Source organism: Capricornis sumatraensis, chromosome 3 (assembly GCF_032405125.1).
Source record: "Capricornis sumatraensis isolate serow.1 chromosome 3, serow.2, whole genome shotgun sequence".
Taxonomy (NCBI): Eukaryota; Metazoa; Chordata; class Mammalia; order Artiodactyla; family Bovidae; genus Capricornis; species Capricornis sumatraensis.
This window is the reverse complement of record NC_091071.1, coordinates 117,818,103-117,833,976: the sequence shown is the minus strand read 5'-3', so window position 1 is coordinate 117,833,976 and position 15,874 is coordinate 117,818,103. Positions and strand designations below refer to the sequence as shown.

The window sequence follows — 15,874 nt, the reverse complement described above, 5'->3', positions numbered from 1 at the left end:
GTACACAGAAAATTAGTTTTACTTTTCATAACTCTGGAATTCAGTATTTTCTAAGTTGGTTAAATCTGGCCATGTGGAACCACAGATTCAGAGGGCTGACTGTACAAGGTGTTTTGTCCCACAGCAGTTGGCAGGAAGATGCTTCAGTCCTGAAGCAGATTTCCAATCTTTGGAAAAACAGTCGTCTCTGCAAAAAATACTCGGGAAAAATAAAAGTTATGCAAGACTGGAATAACAGGATAGATGAAGAGTAAAAATTTTCTCTATGTACTTTTTTTTAAGTTTAACATCCCTGTAGGATTGTATTGCATTTTTTAAGATTATATGAATTTTTAAGCATTTCAACTGTGAAGTTTCTTCGTCTCAACTAACACCTTCCTCCATTCTCCTTCCTTGAAGCAAGCCTTTTTGTCTGACCAAATTCCATACATGTACCCTACAGATTGGAGCAGGAAATGGCAACCCACTCCAATATTCTTGCCTGGAGAATCCCATGAACAGATGAGCCTGGCTGGCTACGGTCCATGTGGTTGCAAAGAGTCACACAACATGACTTAGCAACTAAACAACAACCCTACAGATATGTGTGTGTAGGGTGCACTCCAAATGAGTTAAAATGATTACTTATATCAAGTAAATGATAACTTATTGTTTGGTTTGTCCCACATGTTATTCTAAAACTTTACATGAAGGATCATATTTTATCTTCATTATACTTATGCAAATTTGATACTATTTTTATCTTATAAATGATAAGATAGTTGAGAGGTGGGGGAGGGGCAAATGGACAGGATTTTAAGAGGTACAAACTACAAGTTATAAAATAGATAAGTTAACAGACATAATGTACAGCACAGTGAAAAAGCCAATGTTTTATAATAATTTTATATGGATATCTATAAAATTACCAAATTACTAAATTATATTTGTAATTAATATGTCAACTATACTTCGATAAAAAAGAAAAAGTCAGAATTTAATAAGATCATTCTTTTGTTAAGTCCTATTTTTAAAATTCTTGACATATTTTGTCAAATCACTTTTCAAAGACATTGAACTAATTTCCATTGCCCTGCCCACCAGGGCCTGAAGCAGCCAGTTTGCCTGCACTCTCCCCAATGTGAATATTAACACTGTAGACATTCGGGGCTAATTTGAGGGTGAAATTATACCTCTTTTAATAGTACTGAGGACAGTGTGATGGGTGGTGCACGTCTGCAAGGTTCTTAGAAGGGCAAGAGAGGCCAGAAAGAAGCGTGGTTGGGAGCTGTGGCCTGCAGTCTGAGGACAGGAGAAAGGGTTAGGAAGTCAGTGCAAAGAGAGAAAAACGAGATGGGCCTGGAGCTGTGTACCCATGCTGGTTTGGGGGTTTTTTCCGATTTATTTTTGGCTGTGCTACAAGGCCTTTTTCTAGTTGCAAAGAGCAGGTGCTACTTTTCGTTGCAGTGTGTGGGCTTCTCAGTATGGTGGCTTCCCTTGTGGTGCCCAGGCTCTAGGGCATGCAGGCTTCAGCAGCTGCTGCCAGAGGGCTCAATAGTTGCTGTTCCTGGGCTCTAGAGCACAGGCTCAATAGTTGTGGCACCTGGACTTCATTGCTCTGTGGCATGTGAGATCTGCCCATACCAGGGATGGAACCCATGTCTCCTGCATTGGCAGGCAGATTCTTTACCACTGAGCCACCAGGGAAGCCCCCATGAGGTTTTAATTTACAGAGGTGACATAGTGACAACTGGAAAGGCCAGTGCCACTGAAAGAAGAATTTATTACTTACATTTCCTGAGAGGACAGGGCACACCATGCCATGCAGGGCCACATGGGGAAGCTCCAGGTTTACTCAGAAGGCAGAAGCAGGAGCAAGGAAAGCCAAGCCAGAGCCTGTGTCTGTGAGTACTTTGAATGCTTCTGGTGGGCTTCTGACTATAGGAGTGGTCTCAAGTCACCTCATACCTGGCCCTGGCATGACTTAGGGCAGGGAACCAATATTGGCTTTGTACTTAAGATTCAGGTAAGGAGATGCTCCAAGCTGAGCCTTTGCTAGCCCTGGGAGAAACAGTCCCTCTGCAGCCAGCTGGCTTTTTGGACTTTTTAAAATTTATTTTGTAATCAAATATAGTTGATTTACCATCTTGTAGGGACACAGCAAAGTGACTCAGTTATATAGATATTCTTTTTCATATTTTTTTTGCTATTATGGTTTATCACAGGATATTGAATATAGTTCCCTGTTCTAAACAGTAGGACTTTGTTGTCCATACATTCTATATATAATAGTTTGCATCTGCTAATCCCAAACTGCCAGCAAGTTTGTTAAGGTGTCAAAATAGAAATAGAGAAAATACAAACATGATTAATACAGGCTAGGAAGGGGGCACCAGGATGTGGACTACAGGCCCTTCAGGACGCAGGACACCCTGGGCGTCCCTCATTGAAGGACTGGAAAGGATCTTGGGATGAAAGAGGGCATTGGTGAGTCAGCCCAGTAGTTTTCCCAGGGAATCTGGACCCTCTGGGCAGCACCCACTCTCCATGCTTCCCACCCCTATCTCCCAGAGGCCCACCCAGTTTGGGGCCTGTGTATGACATTAAACACAGCATAGGGCAGGGTGTGCCCCAGGTGACAGACATCCACAGGACAGAGGAAGAAAATTTCCCTTCCAGCCTCAGGTCATGGGGCCCTAAGTGGTCTGCAGACTGAATGTTTAGTTTGTCAGGTGACATGCATTGAGGCTGCACAGTTGAAGCTGGTAACACAGATGAGAATCGCTCCCCACTTCTTCCCCTAAAACTGTGCCTTTCAGTCCCACATGAGAAGCCCTGTAACTGAGCAAGGGGCAGTCTGGTAGGGCCAAGGGTGACGTGGGGGAGTCTGCCCTCTTTAGTGGCAGCAGCTGGGCTCACATAGCTGGGCTCTCATCCTGAGGGTGACATGTTGGATGACCTCACAGGGGTCAGGCAGAGAGATGTAAGGGGAGGAGAACAGGGGAAGAGGAAGGTGGGCAGAGCTGGGCAGACGCCTTGGACCTTGTCGGTACCCACCTGGTCTCCTCTCCTCCAGCCCTCAGCCCCACCCCACAGAACCCTCTCCTCCCATGGCCCAGCCCCCCAGATGCTCAGCACATCCTGCCTTGCCCTGCAGGTGGTCCCACTCTGCCATCCACCCCCACCCCCGACCCCCTGCCATCAATCTCAGCAAGCAGCCCTCGCTGTGCTGGGCCCCCAGCCCATAGGTGATGATGTTGGCACCATGGGAAAGACATGCCCCTATTCTATCCCAAGTGAGGGGTGGCATGGGAAGACAGAGGGGGAGAAAGATGGGGAAGAACTGCAGTGAGCTCACTCAACAGTCCACTTGGTCTGGGGAAGGGCCTGGGAGGCATTTGCTACACGTTGTTAAGTGACGTTGTTAAGTGACTGGGGTAGGGCGGCACTGGCAATGAGTGCTGGGGACAGGTGCCAAGGCAGTGTGTATGGGACAGTCCAACTCAGTGAGAACCATCTCACCCAAGTAGCCTCCCCATTCTACATGCAAATCAGGAGGAAGGAAGAGAGGGAGGAAAACAGGGAAAGAAGTTAAGAAGGAGAGAAGGAAGGAAAAAACAAATATAGGCAGCTCAAGTCTATTACCTGGGCATGTGGAAGGCCAGTTGCCATTCTGATCATTAGTACTGTTGCTGCTGCCACTAAACAGTACAGACTCCCCCACCTCCATCCAGGAAACTTACCAATCATCTCACCCAAAATCTTATTTACGGCTGAGAGGTACCGCCTGAGAGGAGGAGGATTTTCCCCCAGGCACATGGCCAAGGGTCTAGTGGGTTTCTGGATTCTCTGACCAGAAGGGCACAACTCCAATGATCCCTGGGCTCTAGGCAGCAAAGGCAGAGAACGAGATGGTCCCTGGCAGGGCCAGAGCATACGTCACTGAAGGCGCTGTGACTGACTCAAGCTCAAAAAGGGGAAAATGAAACAGGTCTGGGATGCAGTGAGGATTCAAGGGCTGAGACTCTGTCCCCAGTTAAGGGCAGACTTCTATGGTCAGGTAAAGGCCAAGGGGAGGGTGTCCTGGTAGCTTTCTGTGAACATCCAAGAGTTCCTCCACTACCTCGCTGTAAGGTGTCAAGTCAGCCCCAAGATTAATCAAAGTGTTTTCCTCAGAACATCATTTCAGGCTGCACCAAAGTGGTAACTGTATCTGTTTCCCAAGGCTTCCATTACAAATGACCACAAACTGGGTGGCTGGAAACAATAGAAATGTTTTCTCCCACAGTTCTGGAGGCTAAAAATCCAAGTCCCAGATTTTGGCAGGGCCATTCTCGAAGATTCTAGGGAAGACGAGTCCCTTACCTCTTCCAGCAATTCCCGGTGTTCCTCAGTTTATGACATCTCTCCAATCTCTGCCTCCGTCATCAAGTGGCATTCTCCGTCTGTGTGTGTCCAAATTTCCTTATTATAAGGACATTAATCATTGGATTAGGGCCCACCTTATTCCATAACAACCTCATCTGAACGTGATTACATCAGCAAAGATCCTGTCTGCATCACAGGTGTTGAGGTGAAACATATCTTTTGAGGGGACAGCAATTCAACAGTTCAGTGATCAGTTCCCCATGTCTCTACTCCTGATAATCAAAGCGTAATCCACAGAGCATCAGCCTCACCTGGGAGCTTGTTAGAAACACAGAACCCGAGGCCCTGCCCCCACCTAGGAATCAGAATTGGCAATCCACACGCTCAATCAATTTTGATAAGACTTGGGTCACCACTTGATCCTTTAGAGGCTAGGAATTCCTGGAACGGGTTGGGGAAATCTGAGAGGGGATCTCCCAGAAGAAAACTGTCAGTTTGCCGTCTTCCCGTCTCTGCTCCTCCTTTTCCCTCCCCATAGGAACTGAGAGATAAGTCAGGAATAGAGGGGGCTGTTCACACACACACACGGAAGGGACCCTCAGGGAACCGTAGAACCTGCTCTGTATCCTAGACCAGTATCTGACTCATACATCAAACATCTAATTTTGAGAACAGCCAAGAGGCCAGCCCTGCAACAATGCAAGGAGTGAAAGCCATCTCCTGCAGGCAACAGAAGACGACGCCCTTGCTAAAGCATCAGATCACCTTAGAAAAGCCCTCCCAAGGGGAGCTCCTGGACACAGAGCTGACCTCGTTGGCAGGTAGAATCACTGTCAGGCAGGATATTTAAATATTGAGCAGCCAGGCGAATGAGCAGCTCCAAACGGAAGCAACTCTGAACGTGCCAAAAGACATTTACCAGTCGAGAAGCCCCTTGAGCCCTTTCACCGCGCTGCGCCACGCCCTATGCCTCGCCCCCGCGCTGAGCTGTCGCCCAGGCTCCGCCCCCGCGCCGTCCACCCAGGCTCCGCCCCGGAGCCGTGCCACAGGCCCCGCCCTCCCTTCCGGTTTGGGGAAGCAGAGGGTCTGGCGTTTCCGGGTGTACCGCGTGGGTCTCGTCTTCTTAAGAGTTGGCGGAATGGCGGCGTTCGATGGCCCGGCAAAGCCGCTCCTGTCCCTAAACCCGCAGGAGGATGCCAAATTTAAAAAGGAGGTGGCTCAGGTTCGTCGGCGTGCGACCAAGGTGAGCGGCCGGCGCGAACCCGATCGCGAGGGGAGGTCGCGGACCGGGTCTGAGGGTCCCGCCCGCGCGCCTCGGCCTCCCCAAGCCTGTGCTTCGTCCGGCGTCACCCAGCTCGGACCCCGACCTTAGGAGCTTGCGGGCCGAGGTTTTCTCGGGAGGACCGAGAAGTGACGGCTTTGGGCCGCGCGGGCCTTAGGGTCCTTATGGAGGTAAGGTAAGGAGTGGGTATCGCGGGGATACTTAAAGAGAGGAGAGCCAGCTGTTGGGTCGGCCCTCGTCCCGCGGATCAGCTCCAGTCCTACTTCGGCTGGGCTCCCAAACTGGGGAGGTTTGTTTGCCTGGTTAGTGGTTTTGGAATTCGTAAAAGACTGTATTACCCAAGTTCTATTTGCTGTTTGGGGGCCCTGATATCAAGTTCAATAATATTTGCCCAAGATTTTATCATAAAATGTACATGGGAAAGCTTAAAAGTCTGTATTACCGAAGGCAGGGGTTCGAGGGCAGAGATACTAAAAGGTTAGTAGGCTTCGTGAAGGTTTACTGACGTCTTAAAATTGTTTCTTTATTGGGTGCGAGTAAACGGTGATCTGCAAACAATATTGAAGGGTATGTTTGTTAGAGTTCTTAGGCCAGAAGATTTTAATCTATTAATTCAGCGTGTATTCGTGCTCAGAGAGGGAAGCTGAGAAGACAGGCTACTGCTTGGCGATTGTCTCGTGGGGACACCCTTTTTTTTTTTTCTTCATTGAAGTATAGTTGATTTACAGTGTTGTGTTAATCTCTCCTGGGGTGTTGAATATAGTTCCCTGTGCTATACAGTAGGACCTTATTGTTTATCCATTTTCTATATAATAGTTTGCATCTGCTAAACCCAAACTCCCACCACCACCACCGCCCACCCCGCCTCCCTCTTGACAACCGTAAGTCTCTTCACTATATCTAAACAGCTAATTCGTTTCTGTTGTGGTAAGTGGAAATACAGGGTAGGTTCTTGATCTCTTGTCTTAATCTAAGAGCAGGGTTTCACAAGTTTTGTTGCAGTGTGATTTTTTTTTAATTAAAAAAAAAATATATATATATATATGTTTCCCTGGTCTTTATGTTTTCAGCAACAGGAGAAACGAAAACCTACTCCTGGAGTAATCTATGTGGGCCACTTACCACCGTCCCTTTATGAAACCCAGATCCGAGCATATTTTTCCCAATTTGGCACTGTTACAAGATTCAGACTGTCCAGGAGTAAAAAGGTAAGGTTTTTGATTTGAATTAGATTGTTTTATTTTCCAAAAGCATATCATCCTTGACAGGTTTTGGAGCATGTTTGCATGTTATTGCTTATCACACACTTCATTCCAGAAGAGGATTGGTTTAGGTCTAGAACCTGAAGCAGATGGAGAACAAGATTAGTATTCCTGTGAATGTGTATTTTACTTTTTTTTTTTTTTAAGGTAATTGCCTCAAGCCCTCAAATTAAATTGGCAATCCTAGTGAGTTCTTTTTATCCTGTAACTACTAAGCCAGGGGTTCATGAACTAAAGTGTGAGGCTGGACTCTACACCTTATTGGTTGTGTGACTTTGGACAAATTCTATAACCTGCATGCTTGTTTTCTGATTTATAAAATGTGAGCAAAATTGCACCAGCCTCTCAGGAGTATTGAATCAAAGCTTAAATGAGGTAATGAGTATAAGATTCTTAGAACAATGCCTGATACACAAAGTACTGTAAAAATGTCACTGTATCATATCTACCTCCTAATAAAGATTTGTGTGGTTTCTTTCAGTAATAGGGTGTGGCCAACTTTATTTTTTTCCTATATACACATACTTCTATTGGTTGTAACCACAGAATTCTTGTTATTGGAATCTCTTTTTTTCTTGATACAGTTTGTTCACATTTTACCACTTAAGTTACAACAGAACAGAGTTAACTATTTTTTGTCCCTGCTCTGTTGTCACTGCCTGAATATGCTGCAGTTTGTTTATCCATTCTCTTGTTGAACGTTAGCTTTTTTCCAGTCTTGTCGATGAAACTGCTGGGAACATTCTTTGTGCAGGTATAGGTGACTTTCTCTTGAATAGTATTTTTCAGACCTTGAATCCATAATAAGAAGTTTTACAGCACAAGCCAGCACACATGGACCTGTACATAAACATTAACAGAAATAAAAGTCTAGGAAGATGATACTTAACTTTCCCATTCAGTTTATTTAAAAATACATTTCTGACATAATAAATTGATTCTGCTGCCCTTTAAAAGGGTAACTTTTAAACTTTTCAAACTCTGAGTTTGAAAAATAGCACTTTATAGCATATCCTCTGGATGAGTATAGAATGATCTGCCTCATTTTTAATGAGATTCAGTCAGTTCAGTCGCGTCCAACTTTTTGTGACCCCATGAATCACATCACGCCAGGCCTCCCCGTCCATCACCAACTCCGGAGTCCACCCAAACCCATATCCATTGAGTCGGTGATGCCATCCAACCATCTCATCTTCTGTCATCCCCTTCTCCTCCTGCCCTCAATCTTTCCCAGCATCAGGGCCTTTTCCAGTGAGTCAGCTCTTCACATCAGGTGGCCAAAGTATTGGAGTTTCAGCTTCAGTATCAGTCCTTCCAATGAATATTCAGGACTGATTTCCTTTCGGATGGACTGGTTGGATCTCCTTGCAGTCCAAGGGACTCTCAAGAGTCTTCTCCAACACCATAGTGCAAAAGCATCAACTCTTCGATGCTCAGCTTTCTTCACAGTCCAACTCTCACATCCATATATGACCACTGGAAAAACCATAGCCTTGATTAGTCTTTGTTGACAAAGTAATGTCTCTGCTTTTGAATACGCTATCTAGGTTGGTCATAACTTTTCTTCCAAGGAGTAAGCGCCTTTTAATTTCATGGCTGCAATCACCATCTGCAGTGAGTTTAGAGCCCAGAAAAATAAAGTCAGCCACTGTTTCCACTGTTTCCCCATTTATTTCCCATGAAGTGATGGGACCAGATGCCGTGATCTTCGTTTTCTGAATGTTAAGCTTTAAGCCAACTTTTTCACTCTCCTCTTTCACTTTCATCAAGAGGCTCTTTAGTTCTTCTTCACTTTCTGCCATAAGGGTGGTGTCATCTGCATATCTGAGGTTATTGATATTTCTCCCGGCAGTCTTGATTCCAGCTTGTGCTTCTTCCAGCTCAGCGTTTCTCATGATGTATTCTGCATATAAGTTAAATAAGCAGGGTGACAATATACAGCCTTGACGTACTCCTTTTCCTATTGGGAACCAGTCTGTTCCATGTCCGGTTCTAACTGTTGCTTCCTGACCTCCGTATAGGTTTCTCAAGAGACAGGTCAGGTGGTCTGGTATCCCCATCTCTTTCAGAATTTTCCCCAGTTTATTGTGATCCACACAGTCAAAGGCTTTGGCATAGTCAATAAAGCAGAAATAGATGTTTTTCTGTCTTGCTTTTTCCATGATCCAGTGGATGTTGGCAGTTTGATCTCTTGTTCCTCTGCCTTTTTTAAAACCAGCTTGAACATCGGGAAGTTCACGGTTCATGTATTGCTGAAGCCTGGCTTGGAGAATTTTAAGCATTACTTTACTAGCCTGTGAGATGAGTGCAGTAGTGAGATTGAGTATCATTATTTGTCTATCAGCCTTTGGTGTTCTGTGAAACTCTTATTCATGTTTTTGTCCTTATTGTTGTCTTTTTCAAAGACTTTTTTTTTTTTTTTTTTGGTTTATTATATCTTTGTTTTTTACTAAGGTCAACTTTCTGTTTTATTTTTTTTAATATAAATTTATTTTAATTGGAGGTTAATTACTTCACAGTACTGTATTGGTTCTGCCATACATCAACAAGAATCCGCCTCAGACTTTTTTCTGCCTTTTGTGGGTGGTTATTTTGTAAGTGTTTTTCCATAATGAAGTGCAGTTGTGTTCACCAGCTTTGTGTTTTGAAAATGTTGACAGGGAAGTAGAAAGGAAAGTGTAATGAACATCCTCCCCTGAATTCACTCATTGTTAATGTCCTGACACAGTAGCTTCATCTGTTGTCGTATCTATAAAAACCTACATACCTTTTTGGGTTTTTTAACCTTTTGAAGAAAGTGACAGTTGTAATACTTTAATATAAATACATCATCATAAATCTAAGAATAAAGACATAATACTGCTACGTAATTACAGTATGATAATCTCATTTACTACCCCTCTTCAAATATCCCCAATTGTCCCTGCCATTCTGGGATCCAGTTAGGGTTTATGCGTTGCACCTGATCGTTTAGCTCTTCACCATATGTAGGAGTCTCTCTATCCCTGTTTTGCTTGTTTGGTTTTTCTTGACATTGGCTCTTTTAAAGAGTTGAGGCCGGTTGTCTTAGAAAGTCTGCTCCTTGATGCGGTGCACTGAAATGTAACATTTCCAGCTTTGTTGCATATTACAAAGCTACCCACCCCAGTTTTGACTATCTGCTTGGTATTTCTAACTTTCTTGGATTACTATGTCAAGGTTTTGGCTTTTGAGTGTTTAGTTTTGGGGACACTTGACATGTATTTTCACATCAGATTTCAAAAGATTTATTATAGTGTCTTACACCCCACCATCGTTCGCCTCCTGAGTGAGAGTTGGGATGGTAGGAGGATTGTCAGACATTTAAAGTTTTACCAGAATCATCCTGTTGCAGATAACTAACCTGAGACTCTAGGTGGTGGCTGTGTCCTGATTGTTAGCCACTAGCACAGCTAGGAGTCAGCCTCCTGGCTCCCAACTCCTGTTAAGCCACACAGCCTGTGAATGGTTTCTTATTTCCAGGATCACATGCCCAGTTTTGAGCCATATCCGAAAATAATTTGTTTAATGCAAGATTGTAAAGTTTTCCTAGTTGTCACTAAGAATTGGAACTGTAGAGGAGGAAAAGTTCTTTTTCTACTGCCCTAGGCTGAGACCCTATAAATTGGACTGAAAAACTGAGAGATTAAAAAGACTGAAATGTATGCTTACTCATGGGAATGCTCAAAGGGTTGTTAGAACTTTGACTTTGAGGAGTGACAAGATGAGAGAACAGTGCTTTGAGTTTATATGGTTGCCAGTTGTGGGGAGGCAGATATGCAGGAGGCTAACTCTAAAGTCCAAATGCCCAGGTTTGGATGTCAGTGATAAAATCTGCTTAGTAAAGTTTGTTGTGTGGATTCCTCTAACATCTTTCTGATAGAGGGGAGAGGACACCTTTCTAAATTTGTGTCCTGTTTTTAGGTGAATAAGGGGAGGGCAGAGTTTCTTGTTCTATTTCTCAGTACCTTCAGCTCAGAATAATTATTTGCCAAAGGAGCAGATGTGGGGTAGGCATACCCTGCCACCCTAAAGTAACATGTATTAAATACTTGACAAAAGTGTGGAGCACTTGCAAGTTATTTTGTGTTTTCATGGCAACTCTATGAGAGTGTTTATTTTGTCCTCATTTTCTAGAAGGAAAAACTGAAGCTTAAACATTGCTTATCTGAGTGTCAGAGCTCAGATCCAAACCTGAGCATTTGGATTTTAGAACTCTTGTTAGCAAGCTCAGTTTGTTATGGTGTGGAGGCCAGAACCCAGCATGTGTGTCTCTGAGAGAGTGGCCCCTGGTCCTGTGCCCTCAGCTGTGGAGATGATCGGTCGTTGTTAAACATGACAGTGAATGCGATGTTTTATTGATGGGCTGAGAGACACTGGCTTAATTTCTTTTCGTTTTTTTCATATAAATGGGAATTACATTACCTGTATTTTTTGTGACTCATTTATTCCATCTCCCAAGTAGATGGATAATGTGATAATACGAGATCAATGAGTAAAGGACTATGGGACCTACCAGATTCCTTTATGTTGGCTGTTGCTGCTGAATAAATTCCAACTGTAATCATTTATCATATGTAATCAAAATCCCAGGAAATCTTCAAAACCAGTGGCAAATTTAGACTGTTTTGGATCTTTTCTTTCCCTGTAACACTCTGCACACTATGTGATTTGAAGTTGAAAATTAAAGGTGTCTTAATGTTATTCCTTAATGCTGTTCCTACTGGGAATTCCCTGGTAGCTCAGTCGGTATCTGCCTGCAGTGCAGGACACCCAGGTTCAATCCCTGGATTGGGAAGATCCCCTGAAGAAGGAAATGGCAACCCACTCTAGCATTCTTGCCTGGAAAATCCCATGAACAGAGGAGCCTGGCAGGCTACAGTCCATGGTGTCGCAGGAGTCAGACACAGCTAATGTACATTATTTAATGACATTTTAGGAGTTTGATGGCACATTAGAATGTAATTGTTCTGCTTTTTGTGGTGGATTTGTCATTGCAGACTGGAAATAGCAAAGGCTACGGCTTTGTGGAGTTTGCATCTGAAGATGTTGCCAAAATAGCTGCTGAAACAATGAACAACTACCTTTTTGGTGAAAGACTCTTGAAGTGTAAGTACCCAATTCTTAGCCTGTGGGATTTCAGGAATGCTCCTGCTGACAGTGGCTGTGGTGGGAGGTGCTTAGCTGTTTGGACGTCCCACCTCGTCCCTGGGATGAGTCTCCTAAGCAGTGGTGCAACAGTTTAAGTACATTTTCAAGATAGATTTGAACTGGAATTTTAAGATTTCCAGAGTGAGAGCTGTTTTCTGCTGAGACGGAGTTGGAACAGAAGGGCTTCCTGGTGGGGTATGGGAGGCTTCCCTGAGGAAGTCATTAAAGTTGGAACCTGAAGGTTAAATAACCGCCAGGTGAAGGGGTGGAACTGAGAATTTGGTGGGGGGACAGCAAACGCCAAACCAGTGACAAACGTAATTGCCTGCAAGGAGCATAGCAAGAGATGAGGGAGGAGAAATAGGCGAGTGAGGTCAGGTTACCAGAAGCCATGTAAAGCACAGTTTAGAGTACATGCTGAGGACAGCGGAAACCACTAATGGTCCTGGACAGGATGATGTTCAGGGTGAGGAGTCACGTGTCAGCCAGTCTTCATGGCCTTGGCTGCAGCTCCTCTGCAGAGAAACCATCGGAAGGGCAAGGGTGACAGTAGCAGACGTTCATCCGGCAGGAGATGGAGCTCCCACCTACCCGCCTCCCCAGAGCAGCCCATCCGGAGCCAGCACCCAGGTCACACCTCTTCATCTTAGTTCCTATTGCTGTGAGAGGGGTCAGGAGCCCCCTGAGATCCTGGGTGTTATTTGCACATGAAAACTGTGGCTGTTGCCAGGACAAAGTGGGTGATTGGGTGACCACGTGTATGAGATCCCTGCTGTGCTCCACCTGACTTCTGAAGGATGACACAAACAGTTCCGAACTCTGATATGAGGTGTTAGCCACTTCCCCACCTTTTTTTTTTGTCTTGGAGGTGATCCCGGGGAAATACTTGTAAGGAGTGGAGATTTGACAGGGAGGAAGGAAGTCAGTAAAGGGTATGTTAGCAAGCAGGTTATTTAGGCATTTGGGCTCCTTCCTGCTGGCCACCTTGGGAAACAGAATTATCCCAGCTGACAAGCACAGAAACTGGGATATTTGTGTACCATATATCAGTGGTGGAGGGTAGATCCTAGGGATTTTGGCTTCCCTGCATAAGGGGCCCAGTATGCATCCCTAAGCAGAGAGATACAAATAAGCAGTGAGCTGCCTTAGTCCTGGGCAGGTGCCTGGAGGATATGAGCTGGAAGGTAAGAGCTTCTGCTGTTGTGAGTCACACAGTCTAAAAGTGGGAGTCCTTTTAGCTTCGGGAACCCTAAGACTTAATTACCACACTCTCCTCTGTGCACTCGTCTTATTCACTCGTGTATCTCTAGTCCTGGAGTTGTTGTTGGCACACAGTGAGTGAGTGGGAGATAATTGTGGGCTGTCTGACTTGCCCTTGGGGACCTGCTTTATTCTTTCAGGCTGCTCCATGTAAGTGGGGGACACATCAATTTGATTATGCTACAAGTGACACAAGGTGACACGGGACAATCTGAAGTTCTCATTAAAAGCCTTTCCCTCCTACTCGGTTGAGAACTTTTTTTTTCTTTTTTTAATTGTAGGTCATCTTATACCACCTGAAAAGGTACATGAAGAACTTTTTAGAGAGTGGCATATGCCATTTAAAAGGCCATCATATCCAGCAGTGAAACGGTACAATCAGGATCGGTCACTTGTTCAAAAGCTACGGATGGAGGAGCGGTTTAAAAAGAAGGAAAAATTACTCAGAAAGAGATTGGCTAAAAAGGGGATTGATTATGATTTCCCTTCATTGGTGAGTATTCCTTTGTATAAAATGTCTAACCCAGTATCTCCCCCTACGAGGTTTTGACTGGTTTTTTGAAACTGCAGTCATTGTAGGCTTGTCTTTGTAGGTTTGTCAAGCTGTCCTGGTATTTCCTGTTACACTACACAGGGGAGGAAATCCTGAAAGGGATTCAACCAATTTGCAACCCGTACCTGATTTAACAGTTTTAGATGATTGAATCAGTGAAACCTTACTTGACCGAAAACCATAATGCTTATAGATTACTAATAAAGGTGTCATTGCCAGGATTAAATGTTTGGTTTATTGTATGTTACCAGTAAATACCAAGACTGTAAAGTGACCATCCTTTTTATGCCATTTTAGTTAAAATTTTGTTTCATGGTCCTTTTAAATTGGCAATAGTCCTAAAAGTTTATGTCAGAATTAACTAATAAGTATATGTATAATAATCTAATGGTAACTTTTAAAATATACATAAGTGAGACAGCTAGTTTTACAGCTTCTTTTTCTATTACTTCTTTATGCTTGTTTAGGTTAAGGTATTACATAAAAATGAGGAAAATGCTTCAAACACTGGTCCTCGAAATTCCAGAAAGCACCAGGTAAAACTTTCACTTATCATATTACCTACTTGATATTAGAGAAAGATAAATGGGGAAGTCCATCCAGGACTACTATGTCTAGTCAACACGCAGATTGATGTAGTCTCTTAAAATTTATTGAAGGCTTTACGTAAGAAGAAGAAAGCCGCTTCAGTCACTCCTAAGACTCCTGAGAAGGCTGTGGATAGCCAGGTAAGATTGTCTTCAGTACTCTGGGAATCCGGTATGACAGTTTAAAGGAGGACAGGCAGTTGCTGCTACTGTCACTTTGCTTGCTCAGTCTTGTGACGAAGTGTGATAAGCACCTAAGCGCTTGATCATGTGCAGCTATATCATCAAATGATGGAAACAGGCCTAAAATAATACGCATAACTTATAAAAATAGAGGAGAGGTGGTGGGAGAGGGTCATTCCTAATATCTTCCCACATTTATATGTTATAATCTTTCACTTGAACCCAGGGTCCCACACCAGTTTGTACACCAACATTTTTGGAGAAACGAAAATCTGAAGTGGCTAAAATGAATGATGATGATAAAGATAATGAAATAGTTTTCAAACATCCCGTATCTGGTGTAAAAGAAGAAACACAGGAGACTCAACCACCTGCAAGTTCAAAGAAAAAAAGACGAAGAAAACACAATCAGTGATTTTTTTTTTTTATGTATTGTGTATAGTTCTTCTGAAAAGATTTTATTATGAAGACTAATTCTGTGTTTTTAACTAGATATAGTGGAATGCAACCAGTAACAAGATAGTTGGGAAAAAACTGTCAATTCAAGTCACTGAGGAAAGCAGTCGGTGATTCTGGCTTCCCTGCCCTTGCTGAGGTGCAGAGGTGCACACCAGTTTACAGCAGCCAGGCTTCCACTGCCTCTTGTCCTGTCTCTAGTTTTCTTAGCAGTTTCCACAGCTGCTTTTAGTTACTCTGCCTGGAGAGAAGATCACTATTAACTGCTGATTTAAGCACTAAACTGTAACCTTTGTTGTTACCATCAAATAAAGAAAATCTTGCTTGACCATCAAAATAGTTCTCTGTTAGACCAAGCACATTTAACCCATCAAATGGCTGAAACTAGAAGTCGGATTCTATGGGGAATGAGAAGGAGGTGTCAGTACTAAGAGATTCATTTATGTATATACAGTCATTTTTACCAATATTAAATTATTAGTTTGTGGTGGGCTGGCATGGATTAATTAATAACTACCATCTTGTATCAGTATCATCAATCAGGAATTTGGTTTCAAGATTCATGTAGTGACCACCAGATAAACTTTTTCTGGTTTTTTTGTATGCAAGGGGAACTTGGATATCCTGAAATAAAAAATTGTTGGGTTTTCCCTTTTGAAGTGAAGTAAAAGTCTCTTGAGTCGTATCCGACTCTTTGTGACCCCAACGACTAATACAATACAGTCCATGGAATTCTCCAGGACAGAATACTGGAGCAGGTGGCCTTTCTCTTCTC

The 15,874-nt window shown here is 43.7% G+C and overlaps 1 protein-coding gene across 1 annotated transcript; it reads left to right on the top strand.

Annotated features, from left to right (window-relative positions):
* The first annotated feature begins 5,439 nt into the window (after positions 1-5,439).
* Positions 5,440-15,512, top strand: NIFK (nucleolar protein interacting with the FHA domain of MKI67). The gene is made up of 7 exons (XM_068968776.1): positions 5,440-5,590; positions 6,700-6,837; positions 11,910-12,018; positions 13,602-13,813; positions 14,341-14,409; positions 14,533-14,601; positions 14,870-15,512. Exons 1-7 carry the CDS (start codon positions 5,486-5,488, stop codon positions 15,056-15,058), a joined length of 891 nt encoding a protein of 296 aa, XP_068824877.1. The 5' UTR covers positions 5,440-5,485; the 3' UTR covers positions 15,059-15,512.
* Positions 15,513-15,874: the final 362 nt, after the last annotated feature.